At 48.5% G+C, this 26,206-nt stretch overlaps 1 protein-coding gene across 2 annotated transcripts in view; it reads right to left on the bottom strand.

Moving 5' to 3' along the window:
* Positions 1–1,116: 1,116 nt before the first annotated feature.
* TNC (tenascin C) overlaps positions 1,117–26,206 on the bottom strand; it is an 88,485-nt gene continuing 63,395 nt past the window's right edge. The window contains exons 17-29 of one of the 2 annotated variants that reach the window (XM_080667886.1): positions 25,655–25,927; positions 23,872–24,144; positions 19,884–20,006; positions 18,666–18,809; positions 16,312–16,431; positions 14,194–14,337; positions 13,326–13,456; positions 9,725–9,857; positions 7,942–8,093; positions 6,798–6,894; positions 5,579–5,740; positions 2,732–2,895; positions 1,117–1,842 (exon numbers count right to left, since the gene is read on the bottom strand). In XM_080667886.1, coding sequence (XP_080524012.1) covers positions 1,732–1,842; positions 2,732–2,895; positions 5,579–5,740; positions 6,798–6,894; positions 7,942–8,093; positions 9,725–9,857; positions 13,326–13,456; positions 14,194–14,337; positions 16,312–16,431; positions 18,666–18,809; positions 19,884–20,006; positions 23,872–24,144; positions 25,655–25,927 — 2,027 coding nt within the window. In that variant the 3' untranslated portion in view covers positions 1,117–1,731. The remainder of the gene's footprint in view (positions 1,843–2,731; positions 2,896–5,578; positions 5,741–6,797; positions 6,895–7,941; positions 8,094–9,724; positions 9,858–13,325; positions 13,457–14,193; positions 14,338–16,311; positions 16,432–18,665; positions 18,810–19,883; positions 20,007–23,871; positions 24,145–25,654; positions 25,928–26,206) is intronic. The other variant, XM_080667887.1, reaches the window with a different exon arrangement.

The following is a 26,206-nucleotide window of genomic DNA, read 5'->3' as shown; positions in this document are numbered from 1 at the left end:
GGCTGAATTGCAGGCAACAAGTCTGTGATCTGGAGCAGCAAATTGTGTCTGTGACATGACAGCGCTTATTAAATCGTGATAAACTGTGCAGCAAAGGGCCTGGCCAGAGTTCTGATGCTCTGATCCTCTCTCTGAGCCATCACGTTCCATTTGAATGAGGCCTATCAGCCCCAACGTTTCCATTAAATAAGTCAATTTGCTGAAAGCGCCTCAGGGAATGAACTGGGGATTGCTTTCCCCATCCTGGTTCTAAAAGAGAAATGTGTCCAGTGTGGTTCTGACTCTTAGTCACTGGTTGTGAATAGATCTGCCTGGTGTGCTGGGCAGTGAGCTTCCCTATTACCAGATGTATTCAGGCTGAGGCTGGGGGATGGGGGACACTGGGCTCTCCCTTCCTTTCGGGGGGCTTTGAGTAGGGAGAAGGAGATATTCCTAACAGGCATTCTTTGCAGTTCTAAGATTCCGGTTTGTGGACCCTGATGAAGGATCCCGTGGACCTTCCTCATTCTGCAACCTGTCCGTTGTCCTCATGGCACCCCCTTCCCCAGGGAAGCGGGGAGTTTCATCAGGGGTGGGGGTCGGGGAGCAGGGTTTAAATCCTGGTTCTATTATTAACTGGGTAAGTAGCCACATACAAGGCATCGCTCTTGTAGGAACCCCAACCTATCATATGTAAAGTAATAGTAGGATAACTACTGCCTATTAGTACTTAATGTGTGCCGGGCACCATGCTAAGGGCCTCCTGTGGGTAATATCACTCATTTCTCACGAAAATGCTTTGACATGAACACGTGTGTGAGCACCCCCACTCAGGCAGTTCTGCCTCATCTATGTCATAACATTGTTAGGCGATCACATAGGAAAATGGGTGTAAAAAACAGCTTTTAAACCATAAACAACTAGTCTTGGAAATATTGAGCAAGAAGCTGAATCTAATGTGTAAGCTTTTCCGACCTTGTTCAACTTTGTCCAGAAAAGTGTTTCCCCCACTTCTGGCCCTTGTTTCCCACGTGACCAGCACCCTCCTCGCCTTCCTGTTCCAGTACCCCCTGGTGTTGTTCAAATACGTTGGTTTTGGTGGGATTCAAGCTCAACAATGGAAGGTGAAACAACAGCCCAATTTAAAAGTACTTGTGCTTTTATTAAAAAAAAATACAATCAGGTACTGTCCACATGTGTTTCGGGAAGGAAAGTCTCTTTAAAAATCCTTAGTTTTCACCATCATCCTTATTATTATATTAATAATATTAATTATATCCTTAACATTGAAACAGGGTTGCTTTTCTGGGTTCTGTTGTATGCAATGTAAAAAATGGGGATGGCTCCCAATGACACACACTGAATCACTGGGAACAAAAATAACAATAATTAATTATGCAGCTTTGTGTAAAAGACAGCCGGTTCTAAAACTACCACTGTACAGCCAGGTACCCCCACCCCATTCCCACAGCCGCCGCGAGAAGGAAAACCACTGGGCTGCTGTCCTGGGAGGCTTTTGCGGATTCGAACAACACAACAGAAACCTGTTGGAGAGTTGTCTTTGGTGCGAAGGAAGGAATCGCAGAGGGGGGAGGCCGTGCTCCTGCCGTTGGCCCCGAGGCGCCATGGTCCACGTGAACTCCTGCCAAATGCCCAGGTGTGGCTTGACGGTTGGACGGGTTGCACTGGTGCTTTGGTAAAATTCTCTTCTTCCTCTGGGCCCTACACCTCTCAGCCAGTTGTCCCTGCAATTCACGCCCGCTTGCGCCTGCCTTCGAGGTTTCGGAAGTTGCTGGGTCTCACCTTCATCTCAGCAAACTGGATGGAATGTTCATGGCCCTTCCAGTGGAACCAGTTAACACCCTGTAGAACGAGAGAAGAGCTCCCAGTTGGTCTTGACCATTGCTCTCTAGAGGACGGGGTGAGTTCTGTTCCAGCGTGACTGCCGGGCAGTTCACAGCTGTCTCTGTCTGTTGACCTGTGTGGTGAAAAGTGCCAGAGGGGCTGGCAGAATCAGACTCAACTGTGTTACTCTAGTCACAAGCCACCTGAGATTGGCTCTGCCATCTGAAACTAAGTGGTGGCCGATGGCACTTGCCATCACGAGGAAAAGAATTCAGGTCAGGACTGGAGGTAACAGAATTGAGTAGCTCCGTGCGGGGGCGTCTATAATCCACAGGATTCCTACCAAGGATCTGACGGGGTTGGAATGGGATGGCAGAACGTGAAGGAGCTAGCACAGCGCTGGAGCAGAGCCAGAGCTAGGGACCACCCCGCTCTCCTTTACGGCCTTTTACATTATCTTCTCCTTCTTCCACAATTGGGTGAAGGATGGAAAAAGACGTTTCCCTTGGCACATAGCCGTCTTTCTTTTTCAGGAAGACTTTGTATTGCACTGATGTTAGGGGACAAGGCGGTGAAGGTGATACAATAACGCTCAGAGTGGAAGTGTAACTGAGGCGACATAATAAGACGCAGGGACACCTGCGCTCACCCCACTTCACCTCATGGCCTTCCCTTTGTCTGCTCTCCTTTTGGGGTTCAAAGATTTTGCCCAAGGAAAGCTATTTTGGAATCCACTTGATCAGTGGTTCCCCTCGTGTACTATTTCTATGACTTCACTTGACCTGCATGTCATGGAGGTTCCCCCTGCTGTGCTGGGGAAAACATGTCATCTACTGAGGTTGCTGCCCCTAGTCTCACCCCCAACTGGCTTCCCAAGCTTGGTCCTGGGCCCTCTCGGTCTGCTCACCTGACTGTGGTTATTGTCCCCATATCTGCCCATCAGGTTGACACGGTGACAGTTCTTGTACCAGAAGGCCCCCTTGTAGGACAGAGCACAGTTGGTGATGGCCGAGTCCGTGTCCTTGTCGAAGGTGGAGAAGGACCTGCCATTGTGGTAGGCCATCGAGTCACCTGGGAGAACGAGTGAGAATGCACCTGAGAGATCCCAGCTGGAGTCTCCTCTGGGATGTGAAGGACACAACCTGAGGTGACAAGGGAACGGTCCTGGGTGGGCCGGCCTTGAACACTAGACCAAATTTAGGATCACACATGGGACTGGATGGCATATGAGTATCACCCAAGGATGCATTTCTGATAGAAGCAGCATAATGTGGTAGAAAGACGGCTGTGGGTGACTTTGGATGGTCCAGCTTCAAGTCCCATCTCTTTCACTCCCTAGCTGTGACCTTGCACAGGTCAAGCCGCTTTTTGCACCTCAGTTTTCTAAGCTATAAAATGGGACTAGCACATTGATTCTATCCACCTCAGGTGCTGCTGGGACCATTTATGAGGTGTATGCTAAAAAGGTAGAGTTGAGCAAATAGTTATGATTGGTGCTAGTTATATGATGTTTTGCATTCCCTGTCCATAAAGGTGCTGAGTAATGCGAGAAATCTGCATTTAAGAATGCTTTGCCCCAGCCCTGGCTGGTGTGGCTCAGTGGATAGAGTGTCGGCCTGCGGACTGAAGGGTCCCAGGTTCGATTCCGGTCAAGGGCATGTACCATGGTTGCGGGCACATCCCCAGTAGGAGGTGTGCAGGAGGCAGCTGATCGATGTTTCTCTCTCATCGATGTTTCTAACTCTCTATCCCTCTCCCTTCCTCTCTGTAAAAAATCAATAAAATATATTTAATTAAAAAAAAAAAAAAGAATGCTTTGCCCCAAATACAAATCTTTAGAACCATACTTAGAATCAAACCCTTCAGCTATCAGATGTAACCCAATAGCCTGTGCACCACAGAGTTATTTTTCTAAGTGTTTATGGGACCAGCGTTCCCAACTCTTAGACAAGAAGCCCACTCATAGAGTGCTTTTTGGGAATCTGGTTTGCAGTTAACACACTGAGTTTTGGGAAGATTTCAGTGCCGTTCTTCCTGTGCACCCTCACTCCCCACCAGGCCAGTGCGGTGCATGAAAGCATCAGGATGCCCTGGCACCTACCCTGACCTTTAGGAGCAGGTTGTCAGAGGCAGCAGGTACCTGTCTAAGCTGCTGAGAGCATGAGCGTGGCAGGTGGACACTGATGAATGAGATGTCTTCTGTGAGGGATGTATCCCAGCTCATCTCTGCTGGAATTACAGAGATGGGTGGAGGCTCACTCACTCCCGCTGACAGCGTCTTTGTTTGCCATGTAACTGGATCCCTCTTGCCTGAAGCCATCTCCACCAAAGAGGTATTTATGGCCAGCTAATAAAATGTCAGGCTTCTTTGAGGGTGCCTCTCTTTCTGTAAAGAGCTTTGTCTCTCCTCTGACTGAGCCTGGCTTTTGGCAAACCTTTATCTGGAGACGTTTTTCAAAAATCATAGATGTTTTCTTTCAGGGCTCAGAGAGGCTGTAAATGTACCACAGCATCTCTTCGGTTTTCATGCACATCACCGAGAGCCACCCAAAGTGGGCAGGGTGGCACAGGCTGGGCACACTCGCAGACCTGATCCCTCTTGTTCCCAAGAGCACCTTCTGCAGCCCGGCTTGTACCTGGGCCCACCCTGTACAAGCTGTGTCACTTGGGCACATTGCCGAACTTTTCTGAGCCCCGTTTTCCTCCTCTGTGCCTTCCTGGCATGGCTTCTGTGAGAGCTGAGTGGGGTGATGTGTGGGAATATCTGCACCAGAGGATGCGACCCAGGAGCCCTGAATGCATGCTGTGTCCTTGTTTATTTCTCCTCTAATGTGGCGCCAGACACCACACAGAGGCCGTGTCAAGTCAAGAAATCTGCGCTAGGTTGGGGACCAAAGAACGAAAATACTGCTAGCGGTCTTCTGCCCTGGGGTGTTCAGGCTGATGCTGGTTGGCCATGTGGCAGGAATATCTTCAAAGAGACTCGAGCAATTGGTAATGCATTGAATTGTTTGCTACTCAGAGTGAAACACCACCCACAGCAGCATCACCAGGGAGTTTGTAAGAAACACTGAATTTCGGTGTGGCATCCCTTGAGGGCTCATCCTATATAATAGCACCTGGCATCCCTTGAGGGCTCATCCTATATAATAGAAGGCTAATATGCAAATCAAACTGCAGAACGACTGGTCGCTATGATGTGCACTGACCACCAGGGGGCAGACGCTCAACACAGGAGCTGCCCCTGGTGGTCAGTGCACTCCCACATGGGGAGCGCCACTCAGCCAGAAGCCGGGCTCACTGCTGGCGAGCATAGTGGTGGTGGCTGGAGCCTCTCCTGCCTCCACAGCAGTCGGACATCCCCCGAGGGATGAATTTTGTGCACCGGGCCTCAGTATGTACATAATAGATTGAGAAGTACTGGGTTACACGAGTGTGAAGGCCCTCTGAGAGACTTTTTCTGTCAGTCTATGTAAGCTGAAATCTAAACATTTCTAAGTGATGGCAGCTCCAGATCAGCCCTGAGTGTCCTGCTTTCCAACCTTCTCTGTTTCGGTGACCAAAATACTTGCCCAGCTTGGTCCAATAGCAGCTCTTCCGGATTAGCACCCAGTAGGGATTCAAATACTCAATAAATTGATGACCCAATAAATGAATGGAATAATGAAGGAAGGGAAGGGATGATGCAGGGAGGAATCAGCTGAGAGCACAGGAAGGTCCTGTGGTTCTATGGGCTCTGAGTTGCTGTCCGTACCTGCTGTCCCACTGTACCCCTCCACCTTCAGCTTGTAGCGAGTCTTGGCGTCTCCCACGCTGAACTTGTCGTAGACGGCATAGGCTGTCTTCCCATGGTCCCGCAGGTCCACCCGCAGCTCGTACTGCCCCTGGGACGTGATTTTGTTCAGGTTGTCCAGGCCTGTGGACGACAGGCAAGGGTTGATGCAGAAGCACCAGCAACAGAGGCCATTGTTTCTACTCCACTCACATCAGGGCAGAGGCTGATGTGTGTTAAGGAGGGTCGAGTCTCAGACCCGGGCTTGCAGCTTGGTCTGCTCCTTGCTGGGGCAACACCAGGCAAACAGATGATGTTTCTAAGCCTCAGGCAAACTTGGGTTGAGAGCTTTGCCCTGCCAACCCCTAGGGCATTGGTCGGCAAACCACGGCTCACGAGCCACATGCGGCTCTTTGGCCCCTTGAGTGTGGCTCTTCCACAAAATACCATGGCCTGGGCAAGTCTATTTTAGAAGAAGTTTAAGTTTAAAAAATTTGGCTCTCAAAAGAAATTTCAATCGTTGTACTGTTGATATTTGGCTCTGTTGACTAATGAGTTTGCCGACCACTGCCCTAGGGTGTTGTGAAGATCAGAGGAGATGAGGTGGAGAAAGCCCTGGTAAACTCTAAAGCTCCGTACAAGTGAAAGACAATGGATGATAGCTGGATAGACATTCCCCGCCAGACAATCCCTTTGCAGGCAGGTTATCGGAAGGTGTGAGCTGTGTGGATGGATGGAGGAGGGCATTGTAGTGCTGCCTCAGGAGATTTCAAATTGCAGCTCAAATGCTAACAGTATTGGCTAGATTCTCCTCCAAGACTCTGGTTTCCTATGTGCAAGATCGGAACTTTGTACCTTGCAGGGGTGCTTAAAGGTTATGGCTATAAGACCCCATCTCAGCACTGGGAGCCCAGGGCAGAAGCAGTTAATGGTTCAGGAGGACAATTCTTAAATGGCCAGTGAGTGACTAAAGGCGAGGCTCATTCATAAGGCCTGGCTGTTGGCTTTCCCTTGACCAGAGTTCTATTTTTAATGATACAGAGAATTTAAAGTATTTTCCACTGGGAAGTTGAAATCTGTGTCTACTACAAGAGCTGCTTCCCCCTCATCCATTTCTCTCCCAGAGGTCGCTGTGGGTTGGGACAAGTGGTGAGGGGGCAGAAATGGACGTTTGGGACACAAGCATGCAGGGTGGCCTCACCGAGCCAGAACTCTTCTCTGCGGTCCCCAAACCCAGCAGCATAGGCTTTCCAGTTGCGATAGAAGTCCTCACGTCCGTTTTTGCGTCTCAGGAACACCTGTGAACATAACCAGTGAGGCCGGGTGCACTTAAGCTACTGGAGAAAGAGAAGGCATCTTTCTGAGAGAAAGAACATCGGGCCATGGGAAAGCACCTGTCCCAGCTCTGTCCTCATAATTTTCCAGGTAATTTGGGCAGCTCACCTCCTTTCTCTGAGCCTCGGTGTTGTCATCTGAAGCATAGGGACTAAAAACACCACCCACCACCCATGATGATGCTGTGTCAGTGGAGGGTCGCTTGTAACTAATGCATACCCTGGGGCGGGATGCTAATGGCGGGAAGGCTGTGCCTGTGGGAAACGGCCTGGGGGTACTCACTATACCACATGCTCAATTTTTTTTTTTAAATAATAGTGTTGCATTGTATTATTTATTATTATTTTTTAATCCTCACCCTAGGATATTTCTTTCCCATTCATTTTTAGAGTGAAAGAGAGAGGGACAGACAGAGAGAAACATCGATGTGAGAGAAACACATCGATTGGTTGCCTCCTGCTCATGCCCTGACCAGGGCCCGGGCCAGGGAGGGAGCCTGCAACCAAGGTACATGCCCTTGATTGGAATCGAACCTGGGACTCTTCCATCCACAGGCTGATGCTCTATCCATTGAGCAAAACCGGCTAGGGCCACATGCTCAATTTTGTTGTAAACGTAAAACTGCTCTAAAAAATAGTGTATCAATTTAAAAAATATTACCCAGATTGTATGGTAATGCAATTGAAATAATTCATATAAAATTCTTAGCACAATGCCTGGTAGAGAGCAAATGCTAATTAATATATTCAGTGGGTTTATGACCACTGCCATTTTTGTGCATCACAGAGCTAAGCATCAGATGAGATAAATTACAAGAAAAGTATTTTCTTCTTCTTTTCGCCCCCATTCTTTTGTTTAAGTGACAATCCTTGAGTGTCTGCTTGTGGCAGGTACTATCTTACAAACCTCATGCACCTTGGGGTCGGAGTGCAGGGGCAGGACCTCCAGCCCTCCTGCCCCACGTGCCCTCTCTCTCCCGCCCCCGTGCCTGGGGTTTCGGCGATACTCACGATCCATCCACCCCCATCAGAGGTCATGTCACAGAAGACTTCCAGAGCCTGGGCCTTATCGCCGTTCAGATAAATGGTGTAGAGGCCAGAGGTTGTGTCTCCGTTCAACATTGCCTGGGAGCAGTCCCTGGGGAATGGGTACAGGAGTCCAACTGGGGGGTAGAAGAAAGAGTAATGTCAGAGCAGGGAGACTGGGGTGGGAGCTTGTGGATTTCAGCTCTACTCCTTGTTGGCTGGATGACTGACCCTCTCTGAGGCTCTATTCCCTCAGATGCAAGGGAGGACAAAACCTATTTGCATGGGTGCAGTGCGGCTTAGAGGTTGTGGATCTAAGGGACACGTCCATCTCAGTCCCTTAGATTGATGGAAGCTGTCAATGATGTCAGTGGGAGGAGGGCTGAGCCACTGTGATGGCCATGTGGGAGGTTGGCCTCAATTTACCTGGAGTGGCCAGGCAGCATCTAATGGACACTCAGGTGCTGGCCAGGATGTCTAGGTCCCCAGCACCCAGTGGGTGGCTCACTGTGGATCAGGGCACTCTGTTAGGCCGGATGCATCTCAGTGTCACCAGATAATTTAGGAGTTCCAGTCCTGAACTCCTCACTTCCTTGCCTTAGGACGCTGGAGAAGGCATTTAACTACCCTGAGCCTAGGGATCTTAGACAGGTGGGGTCGGGGGAGAACAAGAATGCCTGGGGAATTTCCAAGTGCAGTAATGTGATGCAAACACTTAAAACCATGATCGATACAGACAATCTTGGGTCTGTGCTTAGCAGGTGGCAGGGAGTACTGATGGCCACAGCTGTCCTTTTTCTGATCTGACTCCTCACTGTACTTGACCTTCACCTGAGGTTGCATCATTAGCTGTTGTCTATTTTACAGCCCTCATCTGAAGTCATATTTAGGGCACATTCCTATTTTTGTGTTCCCAACACCTGGTGTAAGTTCTGACAAAGAGGTGCATTTGCCTGTGACCCTCCCTCAGCAGGTGTGTGCAGAGTAACCAAAGTGAAAAGTGCGGGCAGGAGGTATCTCTGGGGTCTGCTCCATGCAACCCAGGTTCAGGGCTCCCCAAAGGCAGACTCCTCTCTTCCCAGGAATGGCTCCTTCCTCTTATTCACCAATGGAGCACCTGGCATGTCTAACATCTACAGAAGATACGCAGTGGCAGGGTGCAGGGGTGGTTCCCTGGTCCTGGAACACCTGAGCCCAAAGCTGACTCTTAAGTCATGGTGTAGCCTTGAGAAAATCAAGGGAGCCTCTGTTTCTTCACCAAAACACTGGGAATGGCATTCCTGGCCCACCACACCAGGTTGGTGGTAGGCCTGTGCGTGAGTGAATATGGACAGGCTTTGCAAATGTTGAGAAGCTGAAGAAGAAAAAGAGGGGGCCCTGAGCGTATAATGAGCCCTGAGAATGGACGACACAATGGGCTGGGAGTTCAAACACAACACAAGGACCCTCACAAAGTTCTTATGAAGAAGGGATGGTTATCAAGCCCATTGTATAGATGAAAAAAGTGAGGCTCGTAGAATGGCAGTGATTTCCTGAGTCACACAGAGCAAGTGGTGGAGATGAGGACTGAATTCAGACGTTCTCACTACTGACCCTCCTTCCCTTTCACCATGAGCCCTGTCATCTCTTGTACCCATATTCCTTGGGCTGTCAGGGAGTGGCAGGGAATTGATCCTTGTCAGAGATTGGATGGGTGAATTTAATGAGCAGTCAGAGGAGAGGAGGAGGGTTGGTTCAGTCTCACAGGTTTGATCCCTACGCCCCTTACTTGTGGTGAAGATGGTCTGGACCAGCTTGCTCCTCAGGGGCCCGTTCAGTGCCTGGATCTTTGCTGTGTAGTGAGTGGATGGGCTCAGCTCTGCTAGGCTGTAGGAGGTGGTGTCTGGACCCACAATGACTTCCTAAGGACAGAAGGAAGAACATAATAGCGTTTGGCCACATAAATCCTTAGGACACAGATGATGTAGTCATTCATTCACCCGTCTGTTTATTTCTTAAATCAGTAAGAAACCACTGAGTATCACTCTGTGCCAGGTGCCATGCTTGCTTCTAAGATGTGAGAGATGGAGAGAATGCAGCACGAGCAAAGGTCCTGGTGCCAGAAGAGGCAGAACTAATGAAAATAATATGAAAAGGCAATGACCTATCTCAACTATACTTGGTATTTGGTGGGGGAGTGATGATAGAAGAGATGGGCAATGACCATATGACGAGGGGGCTTAAAAGTCATGCTCTTGGAATTTAAAGTTTATCAGGATTAGAAATGGAGATTCCTCAAAGGTTTTTGAACAAGTGAATGACACAAACCCAATTTAATCTGGGAGATTAAGGAGAAAAGGTTTAGACTTTGAGGCAGTTATATCAGTGGTCCCTAAATATGGCTCTTTTTTTCACAGCCCCCTGGGAATTTTTTAGATAATGCAACACTTGGGCTCTACCCCATACTGCCTGGATCATACGGGCTGGGGATGGGGCCTGGCCAGGTGCATATTCAAGAAACTCCCCAGGTGATCTCTTAAGTCAGGAGATGGTTATGGGGCTCAGTAGGCATGGCCTGGTTACGCCTGGCGCTGACCCAGCACGCCCCTTTTCTAGAACAGAGACTTCCAGGGGAGGCAGCGTGTGCCGCTGCGGCAAGCCTGCGCTGACTGCGCTGTGGCTTGTGCCTGGTCACTGCGCTGCTGTCCAGAGGAGGTGATCAGTTTCAGTTTGCAGGAAATGCTCTTTCTTTTCGACTCTTCTTTCCAGCTTCCAATGCCTGTGAAATCACCTTTTAGCAAATGCACTTGGTGCCTTGGATTGAAATTCAACCTAAATTCCTAGCTAACCACACACAGTGGTCCTCTCCACAAGCTGCAAACACAGCCGACTGGGTTCAGGCAGGAATGAGCAGTGCGGAGGCCCCTGGAAGGTCCTCTTCCACCCTCACAACTGGGCAGGTGAAGTTCTCCTGATTTTTCCAATGGGGGTGGAGCTTCCGAGAAGCTAAGAGACTTGCTCTCACTCCAGCATTTATTGGTGGCAGAGGATGGTCTTGCCTTTTGTCTCCCAAGATCCTGTCCAGAACTCTTTCGTCCTATACCAGGATGCTTTAAATCCATCCTTCCTTCCCCTCCCCTCCCCTCCCTCCCTCCCTCCCTCCCACATTTTATTAAGAGAGGAATGGAGAGGGAAAGATAGAAACATCAATTAGCTGCCTCCTGCACGCCCCCTTCTGGGGACCAAACATGTGCCCTGACCCAAAATAAAACCAGTGACCTCCTAGAGCATGGGTCGATGCTCAACCACTGAGCCACACCAGTTGGGCCTGCTTTTCTTGAGTGAAACACATAAAGCTGGGGATTGGACGTACAGGAAAGTAAACCAGGGTAAGTGCTCAATTGATACCAGTGGCCCAGTGACCTTCGTGTGGCCCTTAGGTCTGGCCCTTCGGGAAGGATCAGGTACAAAGCTGGGTTCATTGAATTACTTGGGGATACAATTACCTATCAGTTCTCTAGGCTGCTGTGCAAAGTCATCCTCCAGGCAATTAGAATGCACTGAAACAAGACTCAGGACTTCAGGTAAACACCAAGTCCTAGAACGCCTGATCAGGAAGGGCCCTGAGAGACGGTGGGCCCAATGCACTCGTTCTATGGATGTGGGCACTGCCACCCAGAGAGAGCAGGACATGCCTCTGTTCACACAGGGAGGGAGTGCATTGTTCTACCGACTCTAAGAGGGGCCATGAGAGTAACCAGAAATGAGTGTCCACTTCTGGTTAAGCATGGCAGAGCAGACATGCCAGTTTATCTCGACTTGCTTCTGATGCCCAGTAAAATGATGGTAAATGAATATAAACTATAAACCCCCAAAGTGAGGGAAAGGGCTGAGGAGATGGCCACAGGCGTGCGATGTCAACAGGATCCTGGTAGACGGAAAGCGTGCGGTGCAAGGACATGGAGGGACAGAATGGAGCGGGGCATTAATCTGTCCCATGCCTTGTTTCTCTCTTTTACTTACTTACATGTGCTTTTATAATTTGCCAAATGTTGTCAAATCATTAGGCTGGGGAACCTAGTGAGGGGGGCAGAGCCTGGCAGAGGCTCCATGATGATGCCCCAGAGCCCAGCAGGTTCAGGAATGGAATGTATGCAAAGGCAAAGATGCTGCTGAAGGCCAGCGTGGGGCATGGCTGAATAACAGTTTGTTGAAAACTGCACAAGAAACAGATTTCCAGCCCTGACAGTCCACACACTGTCCTTCATGTCCACACGGAAGGCTGATAGTCCCTGGACAGGCTGAGTCAGGCAGAGACTCTGTATTCAAGTCCACCAGGGCCAGCTGCAGGGGAGGCCGTGGCGTCACCCTAGACCCAGGCCCGCAGAGTGGGAGCCACACTCTTTCTCCAGCGAGGCTCCCGGCAGCTGGGCCTGGCGGAGTTGGAGGATCCTCTGGGGAGACAGAGTAGCTCAAGTGAAAAGGCTGACAGCACTGATACTTGGGAGCCCCCTAAAGATCGCTGGGCTCTTGCCCCATCACTCTATGGTAAGCCCCAACATTGACAAGCCTGTAGGTGCGTTTGGACTTCCCAGTCAGCAGCTTCCTTCTTGGCCCCAGCACAAAAGGACAGACAGACATTGCGGGGCATCTCCAACAGAAACAGTGGAGACCTCAACCAAACCAGTGGCAACAAAGCTGAAGGAAGAGCTATGCAGGTTGTGGAATAAAATCACGGTAACATATACCCTCCTAGACAAAGAGAAGATGATGCAGGGAACACCAACAATACACTGGAAATGGATGAATGTGCAGGGAATAAGGAAAGGATTCTGGGAATATAAAGAACGGTGACCGAAATTACAAACTCAGGAACGAGTTCAGTTTGGAAAATCTCACTTGTGGGAAGCCCTGAAGTTATTTCAGATTACAAAGTAAAAGAAAGAAGTTCGTGGGTAGAGAAAGTAAATAGTATGAACCATTTCTGTAAACTGTATTAACAGCTAATGTCCTAAGAACATGGTTGATGTGTATTTCAGCACAGCATGGGGTGATGCTACCTGGGAGATCACAGATGATATATAGCCAGAACACAGAAGAAGCCTTTAGCTTTTGTTCAAATATTAAAGGACCAAGAATCCAGCGCCTAAAATGTCCTCATCTTCTGAGCATGGCTCTTGACCTTGGCTGGCTACCGACTCTGGAGCCTGGTAAAAATGAGAGGCTGGAGCCAGTGATTCAGAAGGTCTGGCATCCAGGCCCTGTTCGTGTTTTTTCACTTTCCCAGTTGCACTGGGCAGAGAAACACACCCAGATCATTCTTCCCTTCTTTGAGGATAATGTAAACATTTCAACCATCCGTGGGGAGTTGTTTATATACTTCAACGTACCTTGACTGTACCGTCCACAGATTCATACACCAATAAGTAACCAGTGACAGGTGCCCGGGGGGCTCGCCAAGTGAGGAGGGCAGTTTCTGACTGGACCTCAGTAGCAGTCAAGTCTCTGGGAGAATCGAGGTCTGGAGAAGAGAAGACAATCCATAGCAAATAAGTCCGCAAGTGTTCAACAAAAATCCCTGGCCAGGCATCAGGAGGTCTGGCGCCACGTCCTTCCCCACCACTGTCCTGGATGACCTTGGGTAGAACCTTCCTCATCTGTACATGAGGAGGTTGAGCCATATCATCTCCAAAGACATAGATTCTCTGGGGTTCATCTCATCCCAGGGGCCACGTTTTCCTGAGCCCAGCATGGCCTTGGTTGGATGCGGGGAGAGAGACAGAGCTGTGAACACATTTACTAATGTCCCTTATTCCTAAACAAGAGGACAGATGGATGCTGATCATGCTCATACCTGAGAGGAGGCCTCCTCCAAGGTCCTCCTCCCGACAGTGTGTAAAAAGATCTGTGTATAAAAACCCCCCGGCCATCTACGAAAACTTGCCTGGAAAAATCCTTCTCTTAGAATATTTCCCTGCCTAGAACATGGATCATTAAATACTGGATTTCCACTGGGGGTCTGGTTTTCCACTTAAAAGCTCTTCTTTTAAAATCACTTCCTAGTCTCTGGGGAGAGCAGGTCATTTCGGTTCACAAGGACCTGGATGCTGCTTCAGGTCCTGGTGGAACGGGCAGTGGTGGATGTGGCTGACGCTGAGCATCCCCCTGCCAGGATCCGTCTTAGGAAGGAAGTTGGAGAGAGTGGCTGTTTTAGAGGGGCCATGGCTGGCCATCTTCCCGCTCTCGGTGTCTCTGTACCTGTTGTGAACTTGGTGCTGATGGTGGAGCTCTTCTGGGGCCCTTTCTCTGCAAAGACCCTCAGTGTGTACTCCGTGGCAGGCTCCAGGTTGGTCAGCACGTATTCCACCGTGTTCCCGGACACCGTCCGTGTGATCTCTGGCACTGAACATGAAATACGCAAACCCAGGCAGTTACCGCTTCCGGTCGGAGCCATCAGCGGGCTCGGCCAACAACGCACACCCTCCTCCTAACACACACACTTTCAGTGACCCCGCAGAAATGCCTCACACCCCTTTCTCTCTCTTGAGCACTCACCTCACATACAAAAAATTTATGATACGGAGACTGAATTTTTTCAGGCACCAAATCAGAAGGAAGGAGAAATGGGGGTCAGGAGAATTTTCCAGCTGCTGTCGCTGGGACAGAGGAACCGGCCAGAGGAGAGGAGCAGGTACTATCTCTGAGCCTTGGGCTACCACGTTTAATCTGTCCCATGCCTTGTCTCTCTCTTTTACTTACTTACATGTGCTTTTATAATTTGCCAAATGTTGTCAAATCATTAGGCTGGGGGACCTCAAAAGTCAGGCAGCAGACACGCCCGAGTCTGGTTGCTGCCTCTGAGACCCGGTGTGTCAGGTCTGACGTGGAGACCAAACACCAGGGCCCAGGTGTGTGTGTGTTCATTTCCACCCACTGGGACCAACAACCCAGGCAAGCCAGGGACTGAGGGGCTCCCCAGAGTGTGGAGCTTTTAGCGCTAAAACTGGGAAAGCCCTGGACAAATTGGTAGAGTTGGTCACCCTACCACATCATGTATGGACCTCCCACACCACCCCCTAGAACAAGCCCTTTTCCAGGCAGCCAGCATTTCCGTGATTCCTCTGAACTATACCCTGATATATTTTTGGTGAGACAATACCATCTTCTCGGACTCTGTAGAGTCTCTGTGTAGAGAGTATTTACGACTTGAAGAATAAAATACACGCAGCCTGGCTGTTAAGGCTCAGTGGTTGAGCGTTGACCCATGAACCAGGAGGTCACGGTTAGATTCCCAGTCAGGGCATATGCCCAGGTTGCAGGCTCGATCCCCAGTAGGGGGCAGGCAGAAGGTAGCCTATCAATGATGTTCCTGTCATCATTGATGTTTCTATCTCTCTTTCTTTCCCTTCCTCTCAGAAATCAATAAAAACATTTTAAAAAAGAATAAATGCAAACACCTTTCCACCCACTTCATCCCCCAAGTTCTGTCCTCACAAAGCACTCTCTTAGGTGGCTGCAGGGTCTGAGTTAAGATGCTCAGAGGCCCCAGAACAGATTATGGTGCCTTCTCCTATTGTCACTGAAGGTAAAACGATACTGAGTCCTCAGATATAAAACTTGCATTTGCACTGAGATGAAAATAGTAACACTTTTTCCTGGAGGAGCTCATTACAAAAGTACGGGTTCATTCAGTGGAAAGGAATCTAGCGCTCTTTCTTCCCTCTCTCATTTGGATTTGAGTTTAATGTTCTGGTGCTGTGTGCTAGTGCCCCAAAACAAGTGTTTAATTTGCCAACTGAGTAAATTAGCAAAGATGCTTGCAAAGACAAGGATTTTGCAGTCAAATTTGCTATCTCTGGCTTTCTCTGAGGCCTCTGAGAAGCCCAGGCTCCCCAGCACCACCCGACGCAGCCTGCTTAAGATTTGAGGTCCGGACGCCTTCTCTGTAAGAGATGAGAGTTGCCTCCTAGGGAGGGTGCTCATGCCGACAAGTTGAGACCCTCGCAGGAGAGGAGGACAGACTGTGGAAGCCTGGACAGGCTCAGGGTGGTCCATTTTGTTTTTCTTAAATGCCATACTGGATTCCCTTGACATAACTATAACATGGAAGTTCTTTTACTTGACAATAAGCAGAGGACTATGGGCAGGGCCTCCTTGCCTCCCCCTGACTAGGCCCCTCCACACCCACCCCCAGCTCCAGCCCCAGCCCCTGTTCTGAGGTGGCAATTAAGAGTCACAAGGGCACTGCTGGCCTTCCCAGCCTCCCATGCATTTCTGTGATCCTTTACCGAATGTGGCCAGAGAAGGGAGAATGGGGAGAGTTTACAGCCAGAACAGACATCCTCAGAGTGGGGAGGGCCTTGGATACAAGCTCACCTCTTTCCCCTGTGTAGGAGATGATGTAGCTGTCCACGGGGGCGATGGCCGGCTGCCACATGGCCAAGGCTTCAGAGTCAGTGATGTTGGCTGTCACCAAGCCAGACGGGCTGTCCAGAGCTGCAGAGAGAGACGGTAATGTGTTAGACAAGCAGGCATGGGTAGGACCTCAGACCACAGCTGTCTATGCTGCTTGGGACTCCTGGTTTGGGACACAGTGTCAGCTGCATGGAAGGTTTCCAGTTCTAAGCTTGGAGCCAAGGGGACCTGGGTTTGAGTCACGACTTCTTCCCTTGCTGGCCTTGAGTCTCTATTTCCCCATCTGTAAAATGGGGATAGTAATTCTGCCTGGCTGTATCCTCAGTGTTCTTCTGATTGTCATGTGATGTTATAGGTTGAGAGACGCTATATAAAATGGAAAGGCTGAACACACAACGGCAAGGGTTATCGTCACAGTTCCTATCTCTTTCCCAAGGGAAAGAACCTACAAAAACAGAGGGAATTTTCAGAGTGAAGGCTGCCTGAGGCTTTTCTGGGCTTTGAGCGAGAGCCCTGATTAGATGGCTTATAGATGACATGGACCCGGGCTCTGGAGGCCGGGGGTCTGTGTTCTACCGTGGCTTCTCTGTCTAGGGTCTGTGTGGCCTATGTCACTTCCCTTCTCCAAACCTCTCTTTCTTCAGTCGTCCAGGCTGCCTGCTGTAAGCATGAACTAGACAAAGTGTGTGATATGTGCTAGGGCAGTGGTCGGCAAACTGATTAGTCAAAAGAGCCAAATATCAACAGTACAACGATTGAAATTTCTTTTGAGAGCCAAATTTTTTAAACTTAAACTTCTTCTAACGCCACTTCTTCAAAATAGACTCGCCCAGGCCATGGTATTTTGTGGAAGAGCCACACTCAAGGGGCCAAAGAGCCGCATGTGGCTCACGAGCCGCAGTTTGCCGACCATTGTGCTAGAGGGTGTTATTAATAAACTATTAAAGTTATTTGATATCATCATAGTCTCAAAGAGTTTATGATAAAGTAGACATGATCTCCAAATGACTCATCCTGAGAAAGGATGGATATTCACAGGGCCCGGGCCCATGTGACTGATTACTGTTGCTACCCAGCACCACTTTCTCAGAAAGCAAGCTCTACTCAACTATTCCAGGACCACAGCCCGGAGCACAGAGGCTGCTGTCAGGAGCTTGTTTGCAGATGACGTGCCTGAGCCCCAAGAGATGCCAGGACTGGCCTCCCAGTCAGGAGGGCAGAGTAATTTGGGGGGCCCACCCCATCCGCTCCAAGCTCCTTCCTACTTCCCCAGGCCTGTTCAGAACCTCCTGCCACTGACCAGGACAATGGGGCCTCGGGAAGAAAGGCATCTAGCTCTTGCCATGTGTTGCCATGAGAATCCATGAATGAAAGATTTCTATGGGGAAATAGGGTGGACAGGACTCTGGGTTCAGATGGGATGTTTTAATTGCATATTATAAACTCTTTGAGGCTATGAGGATATTTTTAAGAACTTCTATGAGGCCCATTCTTTGCATCCTTGAATGAATTAGGCTGGATAATTGCTCATCTATCAAAGGATCAATTGTTTAGAGACATGGCTTCCTGAAGAGAAATTTTCCACTTCATTCTCCTTCAATGCAATTCATTATTTGCCCTCCTTACAGTGTGTTGCCCAGATCAGGTTATAATAGGAAAATGATTCTTTATTTTAGGAGAACGCAGAGTTTGGAGTGAATCTGACCTCAGTTCAAATTTGCTTCCAGCATTTCCGATTTATAGGGCCCTGGGGCTCAATGGTTTCCTCTGTAAAATGGGAATGATAGCAGCCATTTTAATGGTGCAACTACACAGGGATTAGTAACAGTTGAGAGCAGTTACTTTGCAGCTGTCACCATTGCAGAGCCCTTGTGATTCCCAGGTACCAGGCCAGGGAGGGGAGGAGGCTGGCTGTGCGAAGTCATCATATAACAGATGCTTTACCTATATAGTTCCACGTGATCCTTACAGCAAAGGAAGCAGAATTGTACCCATTTCATAGAGAAGGAAAGTAGAGCCCAAAGAAATGAACTGACCACTCATGTATCTAGACGTAAGTGGTCGACTTGAGATTTCAACCCTGGTCAGGATGGCTCCCAAACTTGTGCTTTTTCTTCCTTTTGGCCCCAGGAATTGGAAGCCCAGCAAGGTTAAGGATGAAGTCAAGGATCCCCAGCCCATGAGAGGCTGGGGATGGACCAGAAATGAGGCCTGTGCTGCTCCAAGTCCAGTCCACTCCCTACTAAGATTTTCTAAATAAAAACATTTCCCAGCTGCTGAGTCACAAGCAATAATGCCGAAGGCGAGAACCTCACCTGTGGTGAACGTCCCCGAGACGGGCTCGCTCTCCTCGAAGCCTTTCATGGCCACGATGCTGACCAGGTACTCGGCTCCAGGTAAGAGTGTCATCAGCTTGGTCTGAGTCTTGGTTCCATCCACAGTGACCGTGGAGGGCGTACCTGGAACACAGTGAAAGCAACATGGGGACTGCTGAGCCTCCCTGAAACCTACTCATTGTTGCCGCCACGAATGGGCGTATCCAACTCGGAAATGACACTGCATCTTTATCCAACACCATTTTCTTCTCATTTGCTCCTACCTTCTGGCATAAGAAAGGAGTTCTTACTTTTTGTATAATTTTTTTTTCCATCCAAGCAGATACCAAAAACCAAGCCAGGAGAGGAAAAACATGCTCACAATGTGTTAAAAGTGGCAAATTTCCGTTCAGTAGAGAGCTGTCATGTTGAGTAAATTTCATTTATTTTTCTCACAAAGAACATGGCAAGCTCACTATGCGACGTATATCTAATATATTTAACCCCCACTGTCTTAGGTTAGGGATATGTAGGCTCCCTTACTAGCCGAGGTTCTACTCTTTAAGAAAAAGTCAGTCATGGTCAAGTTTGTACTCCTATAGCTATTAGAAAGTCCAAAATTTATATTTCTTACAATTTCAGGGCTGGTGAGGAGCTTGGACATCACCTGGCCAAACTCCCCACAGAGACGCTACAGCATAGCATGCCTCTGAAGAGGCTGTCTGGCATTCTCTCTGTGTACACTGCCACTACAGTAGCTCACTACCTGATGGATGTGTTTTAGACAGATTGGACGGTGTTTCCTCTGTGGTCTCTGTTACAGCCCATGTGCTCTAAACGAGAACTCCCAGTTCTACCGAGTCACAACTTCCCATCCTTTCCTGAGAGACAGACCCAAGGGCGAAACCTCACATACAGCCAGGTGAGGACCAGCTTTCCAGATGAGCGTGCTCAGAGAGAGGAGGTCATTGTGTGGACGCAACACTGGGGACCTGTTTCTCAGAGATGTTAGAATGTCAGCGCTGGTAAGTGTCTTCCTAAAATGACCCTCCCAAGGTTGTGTCTTCTAAGGACCTCACTGCACTTTACAAATGAAGTCTATCCCGATGGCCTCCAACATCAGGGTGGCCATGATGCTGGGAAGGAGAGGAATGGCCTCTTCACTATTCCACCCAAACCCCCCAGGCTTCTCCTCCCGTCCCCTCACCAGGCTGTTACCTCCGGCAATGGGCACATAGGTAATCCGGAAGCTCTCCACCTGTGCGGTGGGCGCCATCCAGCTGACAGTAGCCGAGTTTTCAGTGATGTCAGAGAAAATGATTTCCTTTGGGGAGCCCATGGCTGTCACGGAGAAAACACAGGAGAAATGCAGAAACAGTTAACTACCTTCCTCACCAAAGATGCTTCCTGGATTCCTTATCCAAGAAAATTCAGCCCCTCGTCTGTCTGGGCCAAGCCTTTAGGATGGAGAGTGTAGTGCTCTGTGGCCAAGTTATGACTTGATAGGAACAACCCTCCTTTCATTCGTGTACAGGGCCCAGGGCGGTAGACCTCCACTTGGTTTCATTCAGGGGGAATGTTAGCCCCACAGCTGATTTCTAAGGAAGTGTGGGCAATACACCCTCCTTTAATTCTGGACTTTAGCATTTTTAAAAATCGTGGCTTTCTAGCTCCTCTTATCAAAGGGTACCAAGACTTGACAACCGTATAGTTCTTTGCAACTGGTAAGTGTTAACTCTCATTCAGAAAGCCCTGAGAGGAAGGTTATGGTTACCCATTTGACGGAGGAGGAAACCGAGGCTCGGGTTTCCAATGGACATTTTTGTGCTGTGACCCTTCTGGGGCCCAGGACTGGGCAGCAGAACTGAGCGCAGCCCCAGGGTTCTGGAAATAATGTTCACATGGATACTGACCTCGGCAAACCCATTCCCAGAACTGGATGGAGGTCCAGAGCCAGGGGAAGAACCTTGGGCTCATCACCAAGGCAAACACCCTGGACACTGGGTCTACCTGTGGGCGAGCTGTGCCTCCCCCTGACACCCAGTGTCCTTTGGCTTTCTCTGTGTTTTGGCTTGGCGTTCTGCCCTCTTTAGCGGACCGTGCTTCACCAGAGAATCCAGGAAACAGTTTTCAGGTCTCCAGGGATCTCACTTCATCTGTTCCCATCTCCAACCCACGTTGATCATTAAGTTCTGAAACCCACAAACCACTTTGGAGAAGGTGTTTTTCCCTCTCTCCATTTCTGTCCTTTTCTCTCCTCCTACGGCTTTCTCTTGCAACCGGGTAGCCACCCTCAGACTCTGCGGCTGCCTGGGGTTCTGTCCTCTCCTGGGGGATCTTTGGAAACCACAAGAGCTCCGGAGCCTGTGGGATCTGATTGTCCAAATACCACAGAGAGCATAGACAACCTGGGCAGGACCCCTCACTTCTGTGAGCCTCAGCTGCTCCATCTGTCCCGTGATAAAGGGTGCCGACCTTCAGGAATGTTTGAGGATAAACAGACACAATGGGTATATCTGGCATGCAGCAAGAACTCGGTAAACACGCTCTTTAATTTCTTTCCCATGTGACTCTGCCATGGGCCACCCTGGATTCCGAGGCAGCCCCCAGGAAAGATGTAGGTGAGGCCAGCTGAGAAACAAACCCCAGGGAGGGTAAAACTCAGGCACTGTGGCTCTCCTGCCAACCTCCCTGATGCAGGTCCTGGCCTATTTTAGAAGGTGTATCTTGAGACCACAGCTTCCTTCGCTAGACCCCCGTATTCTCCTGTAAAGTGGCAATACGATCCAGCCTATCTGAGAAACCATGGGCATCAGTAGCCTCGTCCATCATGCACTCCTGAATCTACAGTAGTGGTGGAATTTCAGGGTCAGTGTGTGTGGTACTTTTGGACCACAGGCCTACCTAAGTGTGGACGGCTGTTTGTTATTGTAGCATGTCTCCTTCCACATGAAGAGTCTAGGTCAGAGAGAAGGGAGGATTGCCAATCAAGTGTCTCTGCAGACACAGCCCCAGCCACAATGTCATTGCAACGCCAAGGTGTGTGGTTTCAAATGCATCTGAACTAGAACTGAGTGGAGGAGTTAAGAGGCTGTTTGGCTGGGAAGGGTGGGGTGCAGTGGGAAGGGGAACATTCTGGGAGTTGGGAAAAGGGGCATTGACCACCCCCATTGGCCTTGAGGGTGCATGGCTGGGATTCCCAAAGGGGACAGGTTAAAGAACCTCCAGAAAGGAATGACAGAGTCATTTTACTCTGTGACTGAAATTTAAACTATTTCTGTCTATTCTGTCCCCCCGCCCCCACCCAGCTGGTGCCTACACACATGTTGGCATTGAACTTCCCAGAGGCCAAAGAAGCCCCTGGAAACCCTGGACCTCCTAAAGGGGAGGCTGCAGTGAAGGAGGGGCTCAGACCACGGAAGGGAAGATGCACCATTGTAAATCCAGGAATGACAGCTAGAAGGAGCACCAAGTCATAACCTAAGTTATATAAATAAGGTGTATGTGATTTCTCTGAGATCTATTAGTAAGCAACGAACACAATCTCACACACACACACACACACACTCTTCTCTTTGTGATCTATAAGGCCCCAGAAAAAGAAATCAAAGAAAGGGCTTTCCAAAAAAAGTAGGGTCTGCCTTTTCTTGAATCATGATTATTCATTCTCCTTTTGGCTTTAGAATTGCAGGACCTCCAGAAAAGACCAGCAAAACAAAATCAATCTGAAGTAAACTTTGAGAAACAGTGTTTATAAACCAAGGTCAAAACCAGGCTCTGCCTCTGATCTACAGTTGTTTTATGGGCAGCCACGGGGGGCGGGGAGGACACAGACCCACATCCTGGGGGTGGGGTGTCTTTGTTAATAAGGAACGGGCTTTCCTCCTTGGCTGAATGGCTGCCTGGATTCAGCATTTCATCCACATCTACAAATATTGGTCATAATTTCTACAGGGCCTTCTTGGAGCTCATTAGGCCCTGCAACTTTACATCACAAAATACCCATCTCAGAGCAAAGGGAAGGTTTGGGCCCGTGTCACACCCCATGCCTATCAGAGATGGCAGGTATGTGCGGGGTGGGCAAAGTAGGTTCACAGTTGTGTGTGGTAAATAATAATAATAATAATGCAAGAATAAACTTGTTTCTGGACTCACAACTGTGAACCTACTTTGCCCACCCTGGGATAGTCATTATCTGTCATCCAGCCTGCTTATCGTTAACAGTATTCAAATAAGTTGGCATTTGGGTCTACCCCCAATGTGGTTGTGTGACCTTAGACTAATCGCTTTACCTTTCTGGGCCTCAGATTCTTCACAAGATGCACATGCAGAAGAGGCTGGGCTACATCGGTTCTCTGGTCCCTCCGACCACTTCTGTGGTTTTGTGATTCTTTCCCTCTGCTTCCTCTTTCAACAGCCTTCTCTATGCTCCATTGCCCTCAGTCCTGAGAAGGAATTCACCCACCTGTGGTAGGCCTTTCCTTTTCCTTCTAAAGAGCCATTTTAGTTTTCATATTATCATTGTAATAAGTCATGCTATTAACCATCTTCCTTTATTCTCCTTGAAACAACTCGTATGGAAAGGGGTTTTCATTTCCCCCTCGTGCCTTTTAGAGCTGCTGTAAGTGTCGAATAAAATCAGCAACCTTCCTGAAGAGCAGCCCCTAACCTTGCCAGCTTCCCCCTTCCCTTCCAGATCACGGTACTGATTATTCACACATGCATTTCATATATATTAATTTTTATAGGGGAAGGTACTATTCCCCATTATCCTTGCAGAGTATAGTTTGAACATTTGACCAAAGAATGAGGAAGTGTATCTCTGGGTAAAAAATGATGAGATAATAGGTAGAAGGAGAAGTCTTTGGAATGGGAAAAAATGCCATCATTGTAATGATATATTAATGATAATGAATATGTAAATATATCTCATTTGCTGAGCCTTTGCTATGTGCCAGCCCTTCTGCTTTGAGTTTTTCATGAATTATCTCATTTAATCCTCACAACGCTATTAATTAAATGGCATCAGACTCTTTTTGTGTAAAGACTTAGCCAAATTGCCCACCGTCACCCCTTCTGTAATCAAGGGAGCCAGGATCTCAACGCGAGCTTGTCTGCACCCAAAGCCCCTGTGATTTCCCAGCCCTGTGAGGAGAAGCCCCCAGGTGGGGACTCCGCTCCATCCTCTCCTGTTTCTGTACGGTACCTGTGGTTGCTATAGCACTGACTGGCTGGGATCGCCTTCCACTGCTTATGCCATAGAGCTCAATTTCGTAGGCGGTGGCCTCTCTGAGACCCGTTATGTCCCTGGTACGTTCGGGGGCAAGGAGGGTTATTTCCAGTGGCTCAGACTGCTTTTTGGTGTCTCTGATTTTGAGAACAAAACTGTCGAAGACCCCTTCATCAGCTGTCCAGGACAGACGGAACCCATCTGGGGTGGCATCTGAAACCAGAAGGTTGTCGACTTCTGGCTCGGCTTCTAGAAGGGGAGAAAATGGTGGTAGGAGGAAAGAAAACAGCATTTATCAGTGTGTGTCATCTTCTCTCCAAGGGGGATGTCAGTATGCAGTGATGTCCTGAGAGATCGAAAGGAAAATCATTCAACATGAGCAAGTCTAGCAGGCCTAGGAGAAGGAAAAGATGGTCTTGACACATTTAATACAAACGAAGTGGCTGCTTGCATATGTGAGTTTTGTCTAAAAGCAATCCTATAAATCCACATCTGGACTCAGCACTGGCCCCTCCCTTGCCTTATTAAACAAGTTCAAAGCCAGGAACTTGTTTACATTTGCGCTCTGTCTTCCAGTGGCCAAGTGCCCATCCTCCTCTGTGAGATCTTTTTTTCTTTTTGAAAAGACAAATAAACCAGCTTTAATGATCTGTAGAGCTGCCTATGATGATACCGCTGATTATATTTCCCTTGATCATGAGCAAAATGGCTTTTAAAATGATGTAAATGTTATGATCTTTTGGCTTTTTTCTTGGAGCGGTTTTACTGAAGAAGGCTCCTACTCTTCACTTGCTTTAACCATTAGATATGTGTTAAGATGTAGAACTAAGGCTTGGAACCTCTTGTGCTAGATACTTTGGACGAAAGCTATTATCTGGGATTGCCTGAACTAGACAAAACTCAATGTCAAGATAAATCTACAGCTGAGTTTCCCAAAGTGTACTCACAGCACACTATTCCTGTTTGATCTTCTTCCTTAAAAGGTATCCACTATCCAATAAGCTTGGGAAATACTGCCTGGGTAAGTCCCTCTTGGAGACACACATGTACATTTGGATGTTCTGTAAAGCCTTGTGATCAAGGATCCTGTTTTAAGTCAGTGTTTCCGAAACTTATTTGAACATAGTTTCACTAAGTGGGGCTTGAAAAATTCTATGGAAGTAGTAATCTCTAGAAAGACTTTGGGAAACACAGATTTTTGAATGTTAATGTTGTTAATGCTCTACTTCTCTAGGAATAACTAGTCTTGAGAAAATTATGGATTTAGTCTGTGTTGAAGACTATCTAGGATATTAGTGATTACCAAGATAAGTTGATCATTGGTTTTCCAATGACGAGCCCACCTGGTAAGTTTGTTAAAATTACAGTTGAACCTTGGAGATGGTAAGTGTTGTAGTTTTTGAAATATACTCATTGGTATATTTCCTGAGAAGGCTGAAATGTAGCTGAGAACCAGCTAGGATGAGCACAGGGGAAGGTGATGTGGAGTAAACACAGAAGAGCTAGGGATAAGTCATGGTCTAAAGGATTTGGAACACGAAGTGGAAACATTTGGAAACATCTCATTTCTGGAGTGGGAGAAGGGGAGTGTTCATTAGAGACATAAGACGAGGGAGAACATGGGGTGGGGACATAAAAGAACAGGCCACATCTACGGATTAAGTAGAGCACATGGACAAGGATGTTAAAACCATGGTGATCCGGTACATAGAGTAGGAAACCAGGAAGGGAGGAAAATGTCTCACTTGAATCAAAATACCTGTAACAATCTCAGCCCTCAAGGGCTTGGTTTGGTGCCCTTGGGTGAAGCCAGAGACCACAACCTCATAGCCAATGCCGGTTATGAGGCCTCTGAGCTCCAGCTTCCTTTGGGTTCCTGAAAGTGTGAATTCCTGGGGATCCAGCAGCTTCCCTGAATCCACCACCGTTACTAGGAAGCTGTCAAAGGCATTCTCCGATGCCATCCAGGAAACTGTGAACCCGTATGGATTAATGTCGGAAATGGTTAGGTTTTCCAGAAGGGGCAGAGCCTCTGAAAGAAGGGAGGAGTGAAAAGAACTCAGGTTAGCAGCACTGACTCCGCCGGGACAGCACAAGTCTCTGCAAACACTGCAGATACCCCGTCAACCGGTACATGTGTTACATGCTCAGCAAATGCGTATCAGGAAGAGTAGATGCCAGATGATGGTCTCTTGTATAATCTCTTAAGAAGCCTATGAAGTAGGTACTATTTGCATTATAGTGGTAAGAAAATTGAGCTTCAAAGAGATTGATTGGCTTGGCCAACTCACATAGCTAAGTATGTGATAGA

Source organism: Plecotus auritus, assembly GCF_963455305.1.
Source record: "Plecotus auritus genome assembly, chromosome: 5".
NCBI classification, from domain to species: domain Eukaryota; kingdom Metazoa; phylum Chordata; class Mammalia; order Chiroptera; family Vespertilionidae; genus Plecotus; species Plecotus auritus.
The sequence above is the reverse complement of the archived record's forward strand: the minus strand, read 5'-3'. Positions and strand labels throughout refer to the sequence as shown.